The sequence below is a fragment of the Pseudophryne corroboree genome, chromosome 8, assembly GCF_028390025.1.
Source record: "Pseudophryne corroboree isolate aPseCor3 chromosome 8, aPseCor3.hap2, whole genome shotgun sequence".
Taxonomy (NCBI): domain Eukaryota; kingdom Metazoa; phylum Chordata; class Amphibia; order Anura; family Myobatrachidae; genus Pseudophryne; species Pseudophryne corroboree.
This window is the reverse complement of record NC_086451.1, coordinates 369188336-369204023: the sequence shown is the minus strand read 5'-3', so window position 1 is coordinate 369204023 and position 15688 is coordinate 369188336. Positions and strand designations below refer to the sequence as shown.

The window sequence follows — 15688 nt, the reverse complement described above, 5'->3', positions numbered from 1 at the left end:
GCCATTTTCTCTTCACAGTTCCGCTGGAAGACAGCTCCCCAGGCTCTCCCCTGCAGTTTCCAGGCTCAAAGGGTTAAAAAGAGAGAGGGGGGGCACTAAATTTAGGCGAAAACTATACATGTTAAGCAGCTATAGGGAAAAATCACTTTCTGTAATAGTGTAAATTATTGTAAGTAATTATATAGCGCTGTGGTGTGTGCTGGCATACTCTCTCTCTGTCTCCCCAAAGGACTTTGTGGGGTCCTGTCCTCAGCCAGAGCATTCCATGTGTGTGTGCGGTGTGTCGGTACGGCTGTGTCGACATGTTTGATGAGGAGGCTTATGTGGAGGCGGAGCAGGTGCCGATAAATGTGATGTCACCCCCTGCGGGGTCGACACCAGAGTGGATGGATATGTGGAAGGTATTAACAGACAGTGTCAGCTCCTTACATAAAAGGCTGGATGACGTAACAGCCGTGGGACAGTCGGCTTCTCAGCCCGTGCCTGCCCAGGCGTCTCAAAGACCATCAGGGGCTCACAAACGCCCGCTACCTCAGATGGCAGATACAGATGTCGACACGGAGTCTGACTCCAGTGTCGACGAGGATGAGACATATACACAATCCACAAGGGGCATCCGTTGCATGATTACGGCAATGAAAAATGTGTTACACATTTCTGACATTAACCCAGGTACCACTAAAAAAGGGTATTATGTTTGGGGAGAAAAAGCAGCCAGTGTTTTTTCCCCCATCAGATGAGTTGAATGAAGTGTGTGAAGAAGCGTGGGGTTCCCCCGATAAGAAACTGGTAATTTCTAAAAAAATTACTGATGGCGTACCCTTTCCCGCCAGAGGATAGGTCACGTTGGGAGATATCTCCTAGGGTGGATAAGGCGCTCACACGTTTGTCAAAAAAGGTGGCACTGCCGTCTCAGGATACGGCCGCCTTGAAGGAGCCTGCTGATAGAAAGCAGGAGGCTATCCTGAAGTCTGTATATACACACTCAGGTACTATACTAAGACCTGCAATTGCTTCAGTGTAGTGCTGCTGCAGCGTGGTCTGATACCCTGTCAGATAATATTGATACCCTCGACAGGGATACTATTTTGCTAACCATAGAGCATATTAAAGACGTAGTCTTATATATGAGGGATGCACAGAGGGATATTTGCCGGCTGGCATCTAGAATTAATGCAATGTCCATTTCTGCCAGGAGGGTATTATGGACCCGGCAGTGGACAGGTGATGCTGATTCTAAAAGGCACATGGAGGTTTTGCCTTATAAGGGTGAGGAATTGTTTGGGGATGGTCTCTCGGACCTTGTATCCACAGCAACAGCTGGGAAATCGATATTTTTACCTCAGGCTCCCTCACAACCTAAGAAAGCACCGTACTATCAGGTACAGTCCTTTCGGCCTCAGAAAGGCAAGCGGATCAAAGGTGCTTCCTTTCTGCCCAGAGGCAGGGGGAGAGGGAAAAGCTGCACCAGACAGCCAGTTCCCAGGAACAAAAATCCTCCCCTGCTTCTACTGAGTCCACCGCATGACGCTGGGGCTCCACAGACAGGTGCGGTGGGGGCGCGTCTCCGGAACTTCAGCGACCAGTGGGTTCGCTCACAGGTGGATCTCTGGGTTCTACAAGTGGTATCGCAGGGATACAAGCTGGAATTCGAGGCGTCTCCCCCTCGCCGTTACCTCAAATCAGCCTTGCTAACTACTCCCCAGGACAGGGAGGTAGTACTGGCGGCAATTCACAAGCTGTACCTCCAGCAGGTGATAATAAAAGTTCCCCTCCTTCAACAGGGACGGGGTTACTATTCCACAATGTTTGTGGTACCGAAACCAGACGGTTCGGTGAGACCCATTCTAAATTTGAAATCCTTGAACACTTATATAAGGAAGTTCGAGTTCAAAATGGAATCGTTCAGGGCGGTTATTGCAAGCCTGGAAGAGGGGGATTACATGGTATCACTGGACATCATGGATGCTTACCTACATGTCCCCATTTACCCACCTCACCAGGAGTACCTCAAGTTTGTGGTACAGAACTGCCATTACCAATTCCAGACGTTGCCGTTTGGTCTGTCCACGGCACCGAGGGTGTGTTCCAAGGTAGTGGCCAAAATGATGATATTCCTTCGAAAGAAGGGAGTTATAATTATCCCGTACTTGGACGATCTCCTTATAAAGGCGAGGTCCAAGGAGCAGTCGTTGATCGGAGTAGCACTGTCTTAGGAAGTGCTACAACAGCACGGCTGGATTCTGAATATCCCAAAGTCGCAGCTGGTTCCTACGACGCGTCTGCTGATATTGGGCATGTTTCTGGACACAGAACAGAAGAAGGTGTTTCTCCCGGAGGAGAAGGCCAAGGAGTTGTCATCTCGGGTCAGAGACCTTTCTAAAAACCAAAACAGGTGTCGGTGCATCATTGCACGCGAGTCCTGGAAAAGGTGGTAGCTTCTTACGAAGCAATTCCCTTCGGCAGGTTCCATGCAAGGAACTTTCAGTGGGACCTGTTAGACAAGTGAGGATCGCATCTTCAGATGCATCTCCTGATCACCCTGTCCCCGGGGCCAGGGTGTCTTTGCTGTGGTGGCTGCAGAGTGCTCATCTTCTCGACGGCCGCAGATTCGACATTCAGGACTGGGTCCTGGTGACCACGGATGCAAGCCTCCGAGGTTGGGGAGCAGTCACTCAGGGAAGAAATTTCCAAGGACAATGGTCGAGTCAGGAGACTTCCCTACATAAATATTCTGGACCTAAGGGCCAGTTACAATGCCCTAAGGCAAGCAGAACCCCTGCTTCAAAACCAGCCGGTGCTGATTCAGTCAGACAACACCACGGCTGTCGCCCATGAAAACCGACAAGGCGGCACAAGAAGCAGGATGGCGTTGGCAGAAGCCACAAGGATTCTCCGATGGGCGGAGTATCACGTGCTAACACTGTCAGCAGTGTTCATTCCGGGTGTGGAAAACTAGGAAGCAGACTTCCTCAGCAGGCCCGACCTCCACACGGGAGAGTGGGGACTTCATCTAGAAGTTTTCACGCAGATTGTGAACCGTTGGGAACGGCCACAGGTGGACATGATGGCGTCCCGCCTCAACAAAAAGCTACAAAAGTATTGCGCCAGGTCAAGAGACCCTCAGGCGATAGCTGCGGACGCACTAGTGACACCGTGGGTGTACCAGTAGGTTTATGTGTTCCCTCCTCTTCCTCTCATACCCAAGGTACTGAGGATATTAAGTAAGAGAGGAGTAAGAACTATACTCGTAGTTCCGGATTGGCCCGGTAGGACTTGGTACCCAGAACTACAAGAAATGATCTCGGAGGACCCATGGCCTCTGTGTCTCAGACGGACCTGTTACTGCAGGGGCCCTGTCTGTTCCAAGACTTACCGCGGCTGCGTTTGAAGGCTTGGTGGTTGAACGCAGGATCCTAACGGAAAAGGGCGTTCCAGATGAAATAATTCCTACGCTGCTAAAGGCTAGGAAAGACGCTGCCTGAAGTTCAGACGTTGTTAAGGGAGTGCTGCATGTTCAGTCCCTTTTGTACCTCCAGTGGCACCTTGGGATCTCAACGTAGTGTTGGTTTTCCTAAAATCACATTGTTTGAGCCACTTCAGAACGTGGAGTTGAAGTATCTCACGTGGAAAGTGGTTATATATATATATATATATATATAATATATATTTGGCCTTGGCTAGGCGTGTGTCAGAATTGGCGGCTTTGTCATGTGAAAGCCCTTATCTGATCTTCCATATGGACAGGGCAGAATTGAGGACTCGTCCCCAATTTCTCCCTAAGGTGGTATCAGCGTGTCATTTGAACCAACCTTTTGTAGTGCCTGCGGCTACTCTGGACTTGGAGGCCTCCAAGTTGCTGGATGTAGTCCGGGCCCTGAAAATTTATCTTTCCAGGACGGCTAGAGTCAGAAATACTGACTCGCTGTTTATCCTGCATGCACCCAACAAGCTGGGTGCTCCTGCTTCTAAGCAGACTATTGCTCGCTGGATCTGTAGCACGATTCAACTTGCACATTCTGCGGCTGGACTGCCGCATCCTAAATCAGTAAAAGCCCATTCCACGAGGAAGGGGGCTCTTCTTGGGCGGCTGCCCGAGGGGTCTCGGCATAACAACTTTGCCGAGCTGCTACCTGGTCGGGGTCAAACACGTTTGCAAAATTCTACAAGTTTGATACCCTGGCTGAGGAGGACCTTGAGTTTGCTCATGCGGTGCTGCAGAGTCATCCGCACTCTCCCGCCCGTTTGGGAGCTTTGGTATAATCCCCGTGGTCCTTACGGAGTACCCAGCATCCACTAGGACGTCAGAGAAAATAAGAATTTACTCTCCGGTAATTCTATTTCTCGTAGTCCATAGTGGATGCTGGGAGCCCGTCCCAAGTGCGGACTCTCTGCAATACGTGTATATAGTTATTGCTTAACTAAAGGGTTTTGTTATGAGCCATCTGTTCATGAGGCTCATTTGTTGTTCATACTGTTAACTGGGTATAGTTATCACAAGTTGTACGGTGTGATTGATGTGGCTGGTATGAGTCTTACCCGGGATTCCAAATCCTTTCCTTGTAGTGTCAGCTCTTCCGGGCACAGTTTCCCTAACTGAGGTCTGGAGGAGGGGCATAGAGGGAGGAGCCAGTGCACACCAGATAGTACCTAATCTTTCTTTTAGAGTGCCCAGTCTCCTGCGGAGCCCGTCTATTCCCCATGGTCCTTACGGAGTACCCAGCATCCACTACGGACTACGAGAAATAGAATTACCGGTGAGTAAATTCTTATTTTAGTATATATTCACTTGCGGACAACTTTATTCAGTGACTCATGTAGCTATAAAATATTTTTTCGTGCCTGGTGATGGCATCTAGAGCAAAGAAATGAAACTTGGGGTGTGTTCTTAAGTACAGTCAATAAATGCTATTGGTTATCAAATCTTTCAGTCTTAAGGTGTGTACACACTGAGCGATATGGCTCAGCGATTTTGACTATATAGTCAAAATCGCTAAGAAAGTTGGTGCATATCGCTCCGTGTGTACACAGTGAGCGATAGCGATGCGCGTCCCCGCCAGGTTACTATCGCTGGGAAAAATAGACTGTGCAGGCAAGTAAATTTTCACTATGTCACTGGAAAAGTAAAAGTATCCTCCTGTTTAAATGAGTTACTCAAAATCGCCCATAGCCAAAGTCGCTTGCACACTTAGTCAAAATTGCCTACTGCCAGTTAAAGATAAATTATTCAGTCATAATCGCTCATAGTCAATATTGCTCTGTGTGTACGGACCATTAGATCAGTGGGGCCCTCTGGCTTGGGGTCCCAGATCAGTGGGGCCCTCTGGCATGGGGTCCCAGATCAGTGGGGGCCCTCTGGCATGGGGTCCCAGATCAGTGGGGCCCTCTGGCTTGGGATCCCAGATCAGTGGGGCCCTCTGGCTTGGGATCCCAGATCAGTGGGGCCCTCTGGCTTGGGGTCCCAGATCAGTGGGGCCCTCTGGCTTGGGGTCCCAGATCAGTGGGGCCCTCTGGCTTGGGGTCCCAGATCAGTGGGGCCCTCTGGCTTGGGGTCCCAGATCAGTAGCGCACTGCGGCTTGGGGTCCTAGATCAGTGGGTCCCTGTGGCATGCGGGCCCAGATCAATGACATCCTGTGGCTTGGGATCTCACTTGAAAAAAATAAAAGGGTGCCACGCACTGATTTTAGAGATTAATAGAGTTGGCAATTGAACATTGGTATCATTTATTTTTCTTCTGACCTCTACTGTTTTTATTTATTTTTTTGTTTTATCTTTGTAATGTGCAAATGTTTTATTTGGTATAGTCTACAGTACAGTATATACATCGCCCCTCACTATCAATAATCTGCAATCATGGTCACTAGTATTGTACTTGGAACAGATAAAGCTCATATCTGAATTGGGTATTTAAGCAATAATCTGTCATTTTAATAAAGAGTGTAAAATAAATGATCTGCAAGGCGGTCTTGATGGAACATCTGCTTTTGACCCATAGATCTACTTACTAGTGATGAGCGGGTTTGGTTCCTCGGAAACCGAACCCCCCCGAACTTCACCCATTTTACACGGGTCCGAGGCATACTCGGATTCTCCCGTATGGCTCGGTTAACGCGAGCGCGCCCGAACGTCATCATCCCACTGTCGGATTCTCGCGAGATTCGGATTCTATATAAGGAGCCGCGCGTCGCCGCCATTTTCACTCGTGCATTGGAAATGTTAGGGAGAGGACGTGGCTGGCGTCCTCTCCATTTGTGCTTATTGCTTAATTGTGGGGACTGAGGAGCAGCTGTATTATATAGGAGGAGTACAGTGCAGAGTTTTGCTGATCAGTGACCACCAGTTTTATCCGTTCTCTGCCTGAAAAACGCTCCATATCTGTGCTGAGTGTGCTGCATATATCTGTGCTCACACTGCTTTATTGTGGGTACTGGGGACCACCAGTATATTATATAGGAGGAGTACAGTGCAGAGTTTTGCTGACCAGTAACCACCAGTATATATAGCAGTACGGTACGGAAGGCCACTGCTCTACCTACCTCTGTGTCGTCAAGTATAATATCCATCTAGATTCTATACCTGTGGTGCATTTTAGTTTTGCAGTTTGCTGACAGTGACCACCAGTATATATAGCAGTACGGTACGGAAGGCCACTGCTCTACCTACCTCTGTGTCGTCAAGTATACTATCCATCTAGATTCTATACCTGTGGTGCATTTTAGTTTTGCAGTTTGCTGACAGTGACCACCAGTATATATAGCAGTACGGTACGGAAGGCCACTGCTCTACCTACCTCTGTGTCGTCAAGTATACTATCCATCTAGATTCTATACCTGTGGTGCATTTTAGTTTTGCAGTTTGCTGACAGTGACCACCAGTATATATAGCAGTACGGTACGGAAGGCCACTGCTCTACCTACCTCTGTGTCGTCAAGTATACTATCCATCTAGATTCTATACCTGTGGTGCATTTTAGTTTTGCAGTTTGCTGACAGTGACCACCAGTATATAGCATGACGGTACGGAAGGCCACTGCTCTACCTACCTCTGTGTCGTCAAGTATACTATCCATCCATACCTGTGGTGCATTTCAGTTGTGCGCAGTATATATAGTAGTAGGCCATTGCTATTGATACTGGCATATAATTCCACACATTAAAAAATGGAGAACAAAAATGTGGAGGTTAAAATAGGGAAAGATCAAGATCCACTTCCACCTCGTGCTGAAGCTGCTGCCACTAGTCATGGCCGAGACAATGAAATGCCATCAACGTCGTCTGCCAAGGCCGATGCCCAATGTCATAGTAGAGAGCATGTAAAATCCAAAAAACAAAAGTTCAGTAAAATGACCCAAAAATCAAAATTGAAAGCGTCTGATGAGAAGCGTAAACTTGCCAATATGCCATTTACGACACGGAGTGGCAAGGAACGGCTGAGGCCCTGGCCTGTGTTCATGGCTAGTGGTTCAGATTCACATGAGGATGGAAGCACTCATCCTCTCGCTAGAAAAATGAAAAGACTTAAGCTGGCAAAAGCACAGCTAAGAACTGTGCATTCTTCTAAATCACAAATCCCCAAGGAGAGTCCAATTCTGTCGGTTGCGATGCCTGACCTTCCCAACACTGGACGGGAAAAGCTTGCGCCTTCCACCATTTGCACGCCCCCTGCAAGTGCTGGAAGGAGCACCCGCAGTCCAGTTCCTGATAGTCAAATTGAAGATGTCACTGTTGAAGTACACCAGGATGAGGATATGGGTGTTGCTGACGCTGGGGAGGAAATTGACAAGGAGGATTCTGATGGTGAGGTGGTTTGTTTAAGTCAGGCACCCAGTGAGACACCTGTTGTCCGTGGGACGAATATGGCCATTGACATGCCTGGTCAAAATACAAAAAAAATCACCTATTCGGTGTGGAATTATTTCAAAACAAATGCGGACAACAGGTGTCAAACCGTGTGTTGCCTTTGTCAAGTTGTAATAAGTAGGGGTAAGGACGTTAACCACCTAGGAACATCCTCCCTTATACGTCACCTGGACCGCACTCATCAGAAGTCAGTGACAAGTTCAAAAACTTTGGATGACAGCGGAAGCAGTCCACTGACCACTAAATCCTTCCTCTTGTAACCAAGCTCTTGCAAACCACACCACCAACTCCCTCAGTGTCAATTTCCACCTTACACAGGAAAGCCAATAGTCCTGCAGGCCATGTCACTGGCAAGTATGACGAGTCCTCTCCTGCCTGGGATTCCTCTGATGCATCCTTGAGTGTAACGCCTACTGCTGCTGGCGCTGCTGTTGTTGCTGCTGGGAGTCGATCGTCATCCCAGAGGGGAAGTCGGAAGACCACTTGTACTACTTCCAGTAAGCAATTGACTGTCCAACAGTCCTTTGCGAGGAAGATGAAATATCACAGCAGTCATCCTGCTGCAAAGCGGATAACTCAGGTCTTGTCAGCCTGGGTGGTGAGAAACGTGTGTCCGGTATCCACCGTTAATTCACAGGCAACTAGAGACTTGATTGAGGTACTGTGTCCCCGGTACCAAATACCATCTAGGTTCCATTTCTCTAGGCAGGCGATACCGAAAATGTACACAGACCTCAGAAAAAGAGTCACCAGTGTCCTAAAAAATGCAGTTGTACCCAATGTCCACTTAACCACGGACATGTGGACAAGTGGAGCAGGGCAGACTCAGGACTATATGACTGTGACAGCCCACTGGGTAGATGTATTGCCTCCCGCAGCAAGAACAGCAGCGGCGGCACCAGTAGCGGCATCTCTCAAACACCAACTCGTTCCTAGGCAGGCTACGCTTTGTATCACCGCTTTCCATAAGAGGCACACAGCTGACAACCTCTTACGGAAACTGAGGAAGATCATCGCAGAATGGCTTACCCCAATTGGACTCTCCTGGGGATTTGTGACATCGGACAACGCCAGCAATATTGTGCGTGCATTACATCTGGGCAAATTCCAGCACGTCCCATGTTTTGCACATACATTGAATTTGGTGGTGCAGAATTATTTAAAAAAACGACAGGGGCGTGCAAGAGATGCTGTCGGTGGCCCGAAGAATTGCGGGCCACTTTCGGCATTCAGCCACCGCGTGCCGAAGACTGGAGCACCAGCAAACAGTCCTGAACCTGTCCTGCCATCATCTGAAGCAAGAGGTGGTAACGAGGTGGAATTCAACCCTCTATATGCTTCAGAGGATGGAGGAGCAGCAAAAGGCCATTCAAGCCTATACATCTGCCCACGATATAGGCAAAGGAGGGGGAATGCACCTGACTCAAGCGCAGTGGAGAATGATTTCAACGTTGTGCAAGGTTCTGCAACCCTTTGAACTTGCCACACGTGAAGTCAGTTCAGACACTGCCAGCCTGAGTCAGGTCATTCCCCTCATCAGGCTTTTGCAGAAGAAACTGGAGACATTGAAGGAGGAGCTAAAACAGAGCGATTTTGCTAGGCATGTGGGACTTGTGGATGGAGCCCTTAATTTGCTTAACCAGGATTCACGGGTGGTCAATCTGTTGAAATCAGAGCACTACATTTTGGCCCCTGTGCTCGATCCTAGATTTAAAACCTACGTTGTATCTCTCTTTCCAGCAGACACAAGTCTGCAGAGGTTCAAAGACCTGCTGGTGAGAAAATTGTCAAGTCAAGCGGAACGTGACCCGTCAACAGCTCCTCCTTCACATTCTCCCGCAACTGGGGGTGCAAGGAAAAGGCTAAGAATTCCGAGCCCACCCGCTGGCGGTGATGCAGAGCAGTCTGGAGTGAGTGCTGACATCTGGTCCGGACTGAAGGACCTGCCAACGATTACTGACATGTCATCTACTGTCACTGCATATGATTCTGTCACCATTGAAAGAATGGTGGAGGATTATATGAGTGACCGCATCCAAGTAGGCACGTCAGACAGTCCGTACGTATACTGGCAGGAAAAAGAGGCAATTTGGAGGCCCTTGCACAAACTGGCTTTATTCTACCTAAGTTGCCCTCCATCCAGTGTGTACTCCGAAAGAGTGTTTAGTGCAGCCGCTCACCTTGTCAGCAATCGGCGTACGAGGTTACTTCCAGAAAATGTGGAGAAGATGATGTTCATCAAAATGAATTATAATCAATTCCTCCGTGGAGACATTCACCAGCTGCAATTGCCTCCAGAAAGTACACAGGGATCTGAGATGGTGGATTCCAGTGGGGACGAATTAATAATCTGTGAGGAGGGGGATGTACACAGTGAAAGGGGTGAGGAATCGGAGGATGATGATGAGTTGGACATCTTGCCTCTGTAGAGCCAGTTTATGCAAGGAGAGATTGATTGCTTCTTTTTTGGTGGGGGCCCAAACCAACCAGTCATTTCAGTCACAGTCGTGTGGCAGACCCTGTCGCTGAAATGATGGGTTCGTTAAAGTGTGCATGTCCTGTTTATACAACATAAGGGTGGGTGGGAGGGCCCAAGGACAATTCCATCTTGCACATCTTTTTTCTTTCATTTTTCTTTGCATCATGTGCTGTTTGGGGACTATTTTTTTTGAAGTGCCATCCTGCCTGACACTGCAGTTCCACTCCTAGATGGGCCAGGTGTTTGTGTCGGCCACTTGTGTCGCTTAGCTTAGCCATCCAGCGACCTCGGTGCAAATTTTAGGACTAAAAATAATATTGTGAGGTGTTCAGAATAGACTGAAAATGAGTGGAAATTATGGTTATTGAGGTTAATAATACTATGGGATCAAAATGACCCCCAAATTCTATGATTTAAGCCGTTTTTGAAGTTTTTTTGTAAAAAAAACACCCGAATCCAAACACACCCGAATCCGACAAAAAATTTTCAGGGAGGTTTTGGCAAAACGCGTCCGAATCCAAAACACGGCTGCGGAACCGAATCCAAAACCAAAACACAAAACCTGAAAAATTTCCGTTGCACATCTCTACTACTTACTGTATGAAAACTAAGTTTATAGATGAACTCTAGGCTGCAACTAAACAAAGATATATTTACAAAAATATGTGTGACGTGTATTATTATGTTAATCAGCAGGAAGAGTTCTATAGTAAATATTAAAAATAATTGATGGGCTTAAACCATACAAAAATTTATAAATTTGTTAATGTAGCTGAATCCATTTTCTATAAATTTCGTATAATAGGCCTCATTTACATTTAGATAGTTTGACATCACTTCTTTCAAAGGAAAAGCGAAAAACATAATCTTTAAATTCACCAAGATTGTTACTCTATGGGCTGACTTAATATTCATGAGAGTGCAGTCAATCAGTTCCCTAGGAATCACTACTATATGAATATAAGTCAGACTTTCTGAGTATTATTCAGACAGTGCCTCCATGTCCTCACTGGTTCTTCATTAGCAAAATCATAGGCCGACCATTTTAAAACGGCAATAGAAACAAATGCTAAAGGTGGGTACACACTATAAAGGCCCGTACACAATGGTCGATATATCGGCCGTTCTCTTGAACGGCCGATACATCGCGGGACCGTCGGCCAGTGTGTACGGGCGATAACGTCTGTGAACTCCGTCGTTCAGACGTATCGCGTCGGCAGCACAGCCGACGGCCAATATATCTAACGATATATTGGCGCGTCGCTGTGTGTGTACGGGGCGGTCGTCCGACCGCCCGTACACATGCTGCGCCGGCCAGCGGTGATTGACAGGTGAACTGGGCGGGCGCAGTTGATTGATCTGCAGATATCAATTGATCTGCAGATATCAATTGATCTGCAGATATATCTACTAGTGTGCACCCACCTTTAGATATATCTGCAGATCAATTGATCTGCAGATATATCTATGTACGGATCGGGCAGTGTGCTGTGCATACACACAGCCCGATCCGTCGGCGCCCGCCCAGTTCACCTGTCAATCACCGCTGGCCGGCGCAGCATGTGTACGGGCGGTCGGACGACCGCCCCGTACACACACAGCGACGGGCCAATATATCGTTAGATATATTGGCTGTCGGCTGTGCCGCGCGGCCGACGCGATACGTCTGTGAACGACGGAGTTCACAGACGTATCGCCCGTACACACTGGCCGACGGTCCCGCGATGTATCGGCCGTTCAAGAGAACGGCCGATACATCGACCAGTGTGTACGGGCCTTAACCCAGGCTTGTTTAGCATTTACGGTCGGTCAAAGCCCTAGATGATCAGTGGCATTGAGAATCCATGCCTTAGTAAATCTTCTCCTTTGGTATTTACCATTTTTCCAGTCTTAATGATGGAAGCTCGCCAAGTTTTAATTGTCATGTTGCTACCATGGCAACTACAGTCGCATGGTGTGGTGAATGGAGAGGCTTTGGCATGCCCTTCTGAGCTCTGGTTTTACTCCCCATCCATCTCCCCTTTCTTCCATAACATGACAGACTGAGAGCCTATGGGGGGTATTTAATTAGTTAATTTTTTTTGCCTAAGCAAACAAACGGCACTTAACGCTATTTTTTAGGGCAAATGGGGATTCGCCCTATGCAATAGCAGGGCCTGCATTGGCGAAAATGTTGGCCGTTTTCAGCGATTTTGAGGCATTTTTCGACAACGCCTTTTCAGAAAAAAAAAAGTGAGATGGCATTGGCGAAAATGCCTTAAAAATGGGCGAATACGCAGCAGGGTAAATTCGATAGCCAGAGCTAATTGAATACCCCCCAAGTCTGTCGGCCATCAATGCTTTCTCTCCAGACTGATTTTGAACAGGAGATAATGATTTGTAAGAGAAGTATGACTGTCTAATGCATGCTTAAAATGTTCTACTTAACTAAAGAAAAGAAAACCCATGTGGGATTTCTGCTCCTTTTTTATTCTTTTTTTTTTTTTTTTATAACACAATTTTATTATGAAGAAGGAAAGAAGCACATAAATATACATCCGGTACATTGTAAAACAGGACACAATCAAATAGTTTAAGGAGTAACCCATATCTCAGTATAATTACAGACGTATTATATAAGGGTATGGGTTGTTAGGTCGGCCACTATTGGTCGACATGCATTAGGTCGACATGGTCACTAAGTCAACATAAACTAGGCTGACATGGAAAAAGGTCGACATGAGTTTTGTAACTTTTTTTTTTTTGGGGGGGGGGGTTTCTTCGTAAAGTGACGGGGAACACCAATTAGTGCACCGTGTCCCCTCATTTTGCTCGCCATGCTTCGGGCAAGGTGCCGCGCTCTGCTACCGCTGCGCTCGGCACAGCTTACTATTCCCAATCGTAGCATTGTGGATCGTAAAGTATGAAAAATTTAAAAAATGTTTAAAAATGTGAAAAACGCATGTCGACCTAGAGACCATGTCGACCAATAGTGGTCGACCTAATGACCGTATCCCTTATATATATAAATCCGTATCCCTTATATATATAAATTGTGAAAGAAGGCTATCAAGCATTCAAACATATTCAAACGGGATCATTACGAAATCCCGCCGGACGGGATCCCGGCGGTCGGAATACCAACACTGGGATCCCGACTGGCACAATCCCGACAGGGGGGCGAGCACAACGCAGCCCCTTGCGAACTCGCTGCGCTCGCCACGATGCGGGCACAGTGCCTCGCTACGTTCGGCACACTAATTTATTCTCCCTCTATGGGTGTCGCGGACACCCACAGAGGGAGAATATGTCTGGATTGTGCCGGTCGGGATCCCGGTGTCGGTATTTCGACCGCCGGGATCTTGACCGCGTCCCATTCAAACATATACTCTAAGGTCCTTTAATATAACACAAATGGCTTTGTTTCAGTAGTAGCAGTTATTAAAGATTGGTTCAGTTATTTTGTTACATTTGCAGGTGATAGTATTAATCTCCCATTTGTATGTGCATATATAGACTTAGCTTTAGTAATTATGGCACACTATATATAATACTAACATTTATTACCACTTTCTCTGATTTATACAAAAAATGGTGTTTAATGCATTTTCTGTGTCCTCCTTCCACAGTTATTTGTTCCATTACATCTGTCAGGACAGAATCATATACCTTTGCATCACTGATGATGTGAGTACTTTATAAAAGAATACCGTAAAACATTTATGTGTTTGAGCAAAAGACGCACCCTACAGTCTCCAGATATTGGCCAGATGGCTGGTGCAATGATGAATGAAAACCTGCAGTAGTGAAATCATGTTCATTATTCCTCCAGCACTGTCTATGCTGACCCATGGAGTGGATCTCCACAGTACACGAGATTCCAGAATGTATTTTGCAAAGTTTGCATGCAGAAATCAATATGGCTATATAAGTGTAGACCTATACAACACATAGGGCCTGTATTCATGCAAATGGCCGATGTGTTTCAACTGGGCATGATCCTAAGCTAACAAGATACTTGGTGCATGCATCCATCCCACAGTGTGTACACACAGTCTCCATTGCCATTGAGACGCATAGTCTCAAAGGGTTGGGTTTTTTTGCCGGCAGCAGGGATGCCGATGGTCAGTACAGACCGCGGCATCCCAATGTACGGAATCTCACATTGGGATGCAGCGCTTCGCGCTCCCCCCACCCAAATACCATGTCCCCCTAACGCACCCTCCTCGCACAGCCTAAGCCTAACCTCCCCCCAACCTCCCCTGCGGCTTACCTCTGTCTACGGAAGCTGACTGTGGGCGTCCCAGTCCTTGCACTTGTTGGGAATGCCTGTTCTAGATCCTCTGCCAGAATGAATGCTGCTAGTGTCATTTTATATTTAAAAGAGCAAAAAGAAGGTTGAAAATACACCCATCTGTTCTATGGAGGTTATTCAGTAAGGATTGCATATTCTGCAGTCCATTCTATCGCATGTTGGGGTCCGCCCATCGCAGGGTAAGGCCGCCCAGCATGCTTAATGGCCTGCCCAGCTTCCGCACCCACAATTTAATTGCGGTCGCAGCAACTGTGGACGACCCCCTGCAGCCGCAGCTAGGCTGCGTATGCAGGCGGTCCGCCGCCATTTTTCCCATCGGAACTGCTGCATGGGACACCACGCAGCCGTCCGAAAAAAGCAGCCAACCCCGTTCCCGTTTTCCCCGCACCACCCCCGCAACGGTCCATCGCCGCCCCCTGCCCACCCCGCGAACGCATCTGCCTGTCAATCAGGCAGAGGCGTTCGCAGCCAATGTGATCCAGTCACATTGGCCGGGTGCGCAGGACGGGACACTGACGCTACCAGAGGGGAAATTGCTGTTGATGCATCCTGAATAACCCCCTATGTTTGGGATTTCAGTGGTGCTTTAATCAGCCAAACATGAAGCATTTCCTTCCCAGTACAATAAACTGTATAGATGAGATGAGTTGCCTGAAGCTCAAGTGAGGAGAGTAAATTGCAGGGTTGCACTGTACACAGCCACTTGTGCGTGTAGCTCAGCACAAGAGCTCAGCTATCAGATGCATCATTATTTGGGTGTACTGCTTATATACATACATTAATCCTTTTATCTTGTTTAAATCCACACTTCTGCAGCCACCTTCTAATCTGATTTCCTTTAACTCCATCATGGCTGTGTGTACAATGTATGTTGTCATTTGTAAAATACATTTACCATTACAGGGGATTTCCACGTTCAGATAACTTTGGTTGTATTGTTTCTAAGGGGGTAATTCCAAGTTGATCGCAGCAGGAAACTTTTTAGCAGTTGGGCAAAACCATGTGCACTGCAAGGGAGGCAGATATAACATGTGCAGAGAGAGTTAGATTTGGGT

The 15688-nt window shown here is 47.4% G+C and overlaps 1 protein-coding gene across 1 annotated transcript in view; it reads left to right on the top strand.

The window, feature by feature from the left end:
• Window positions 1–15688, top strand: part of VAMP7 (vesicle associated membrane protein 7) — a 73212-nt gene that overhangs the window by 44425 nt on the left and 13099 nt on the right. The window contains exon 3 of the mRNA XM_063937565.1: window positions 13948–14005. Coding sequence (XP_063793635.1) covers window positions 13948–14005 — 58 coding nt within the window. The remainder of the gene's footprint in view (window positions 1–13947; window positions 14006–15688) is intronic.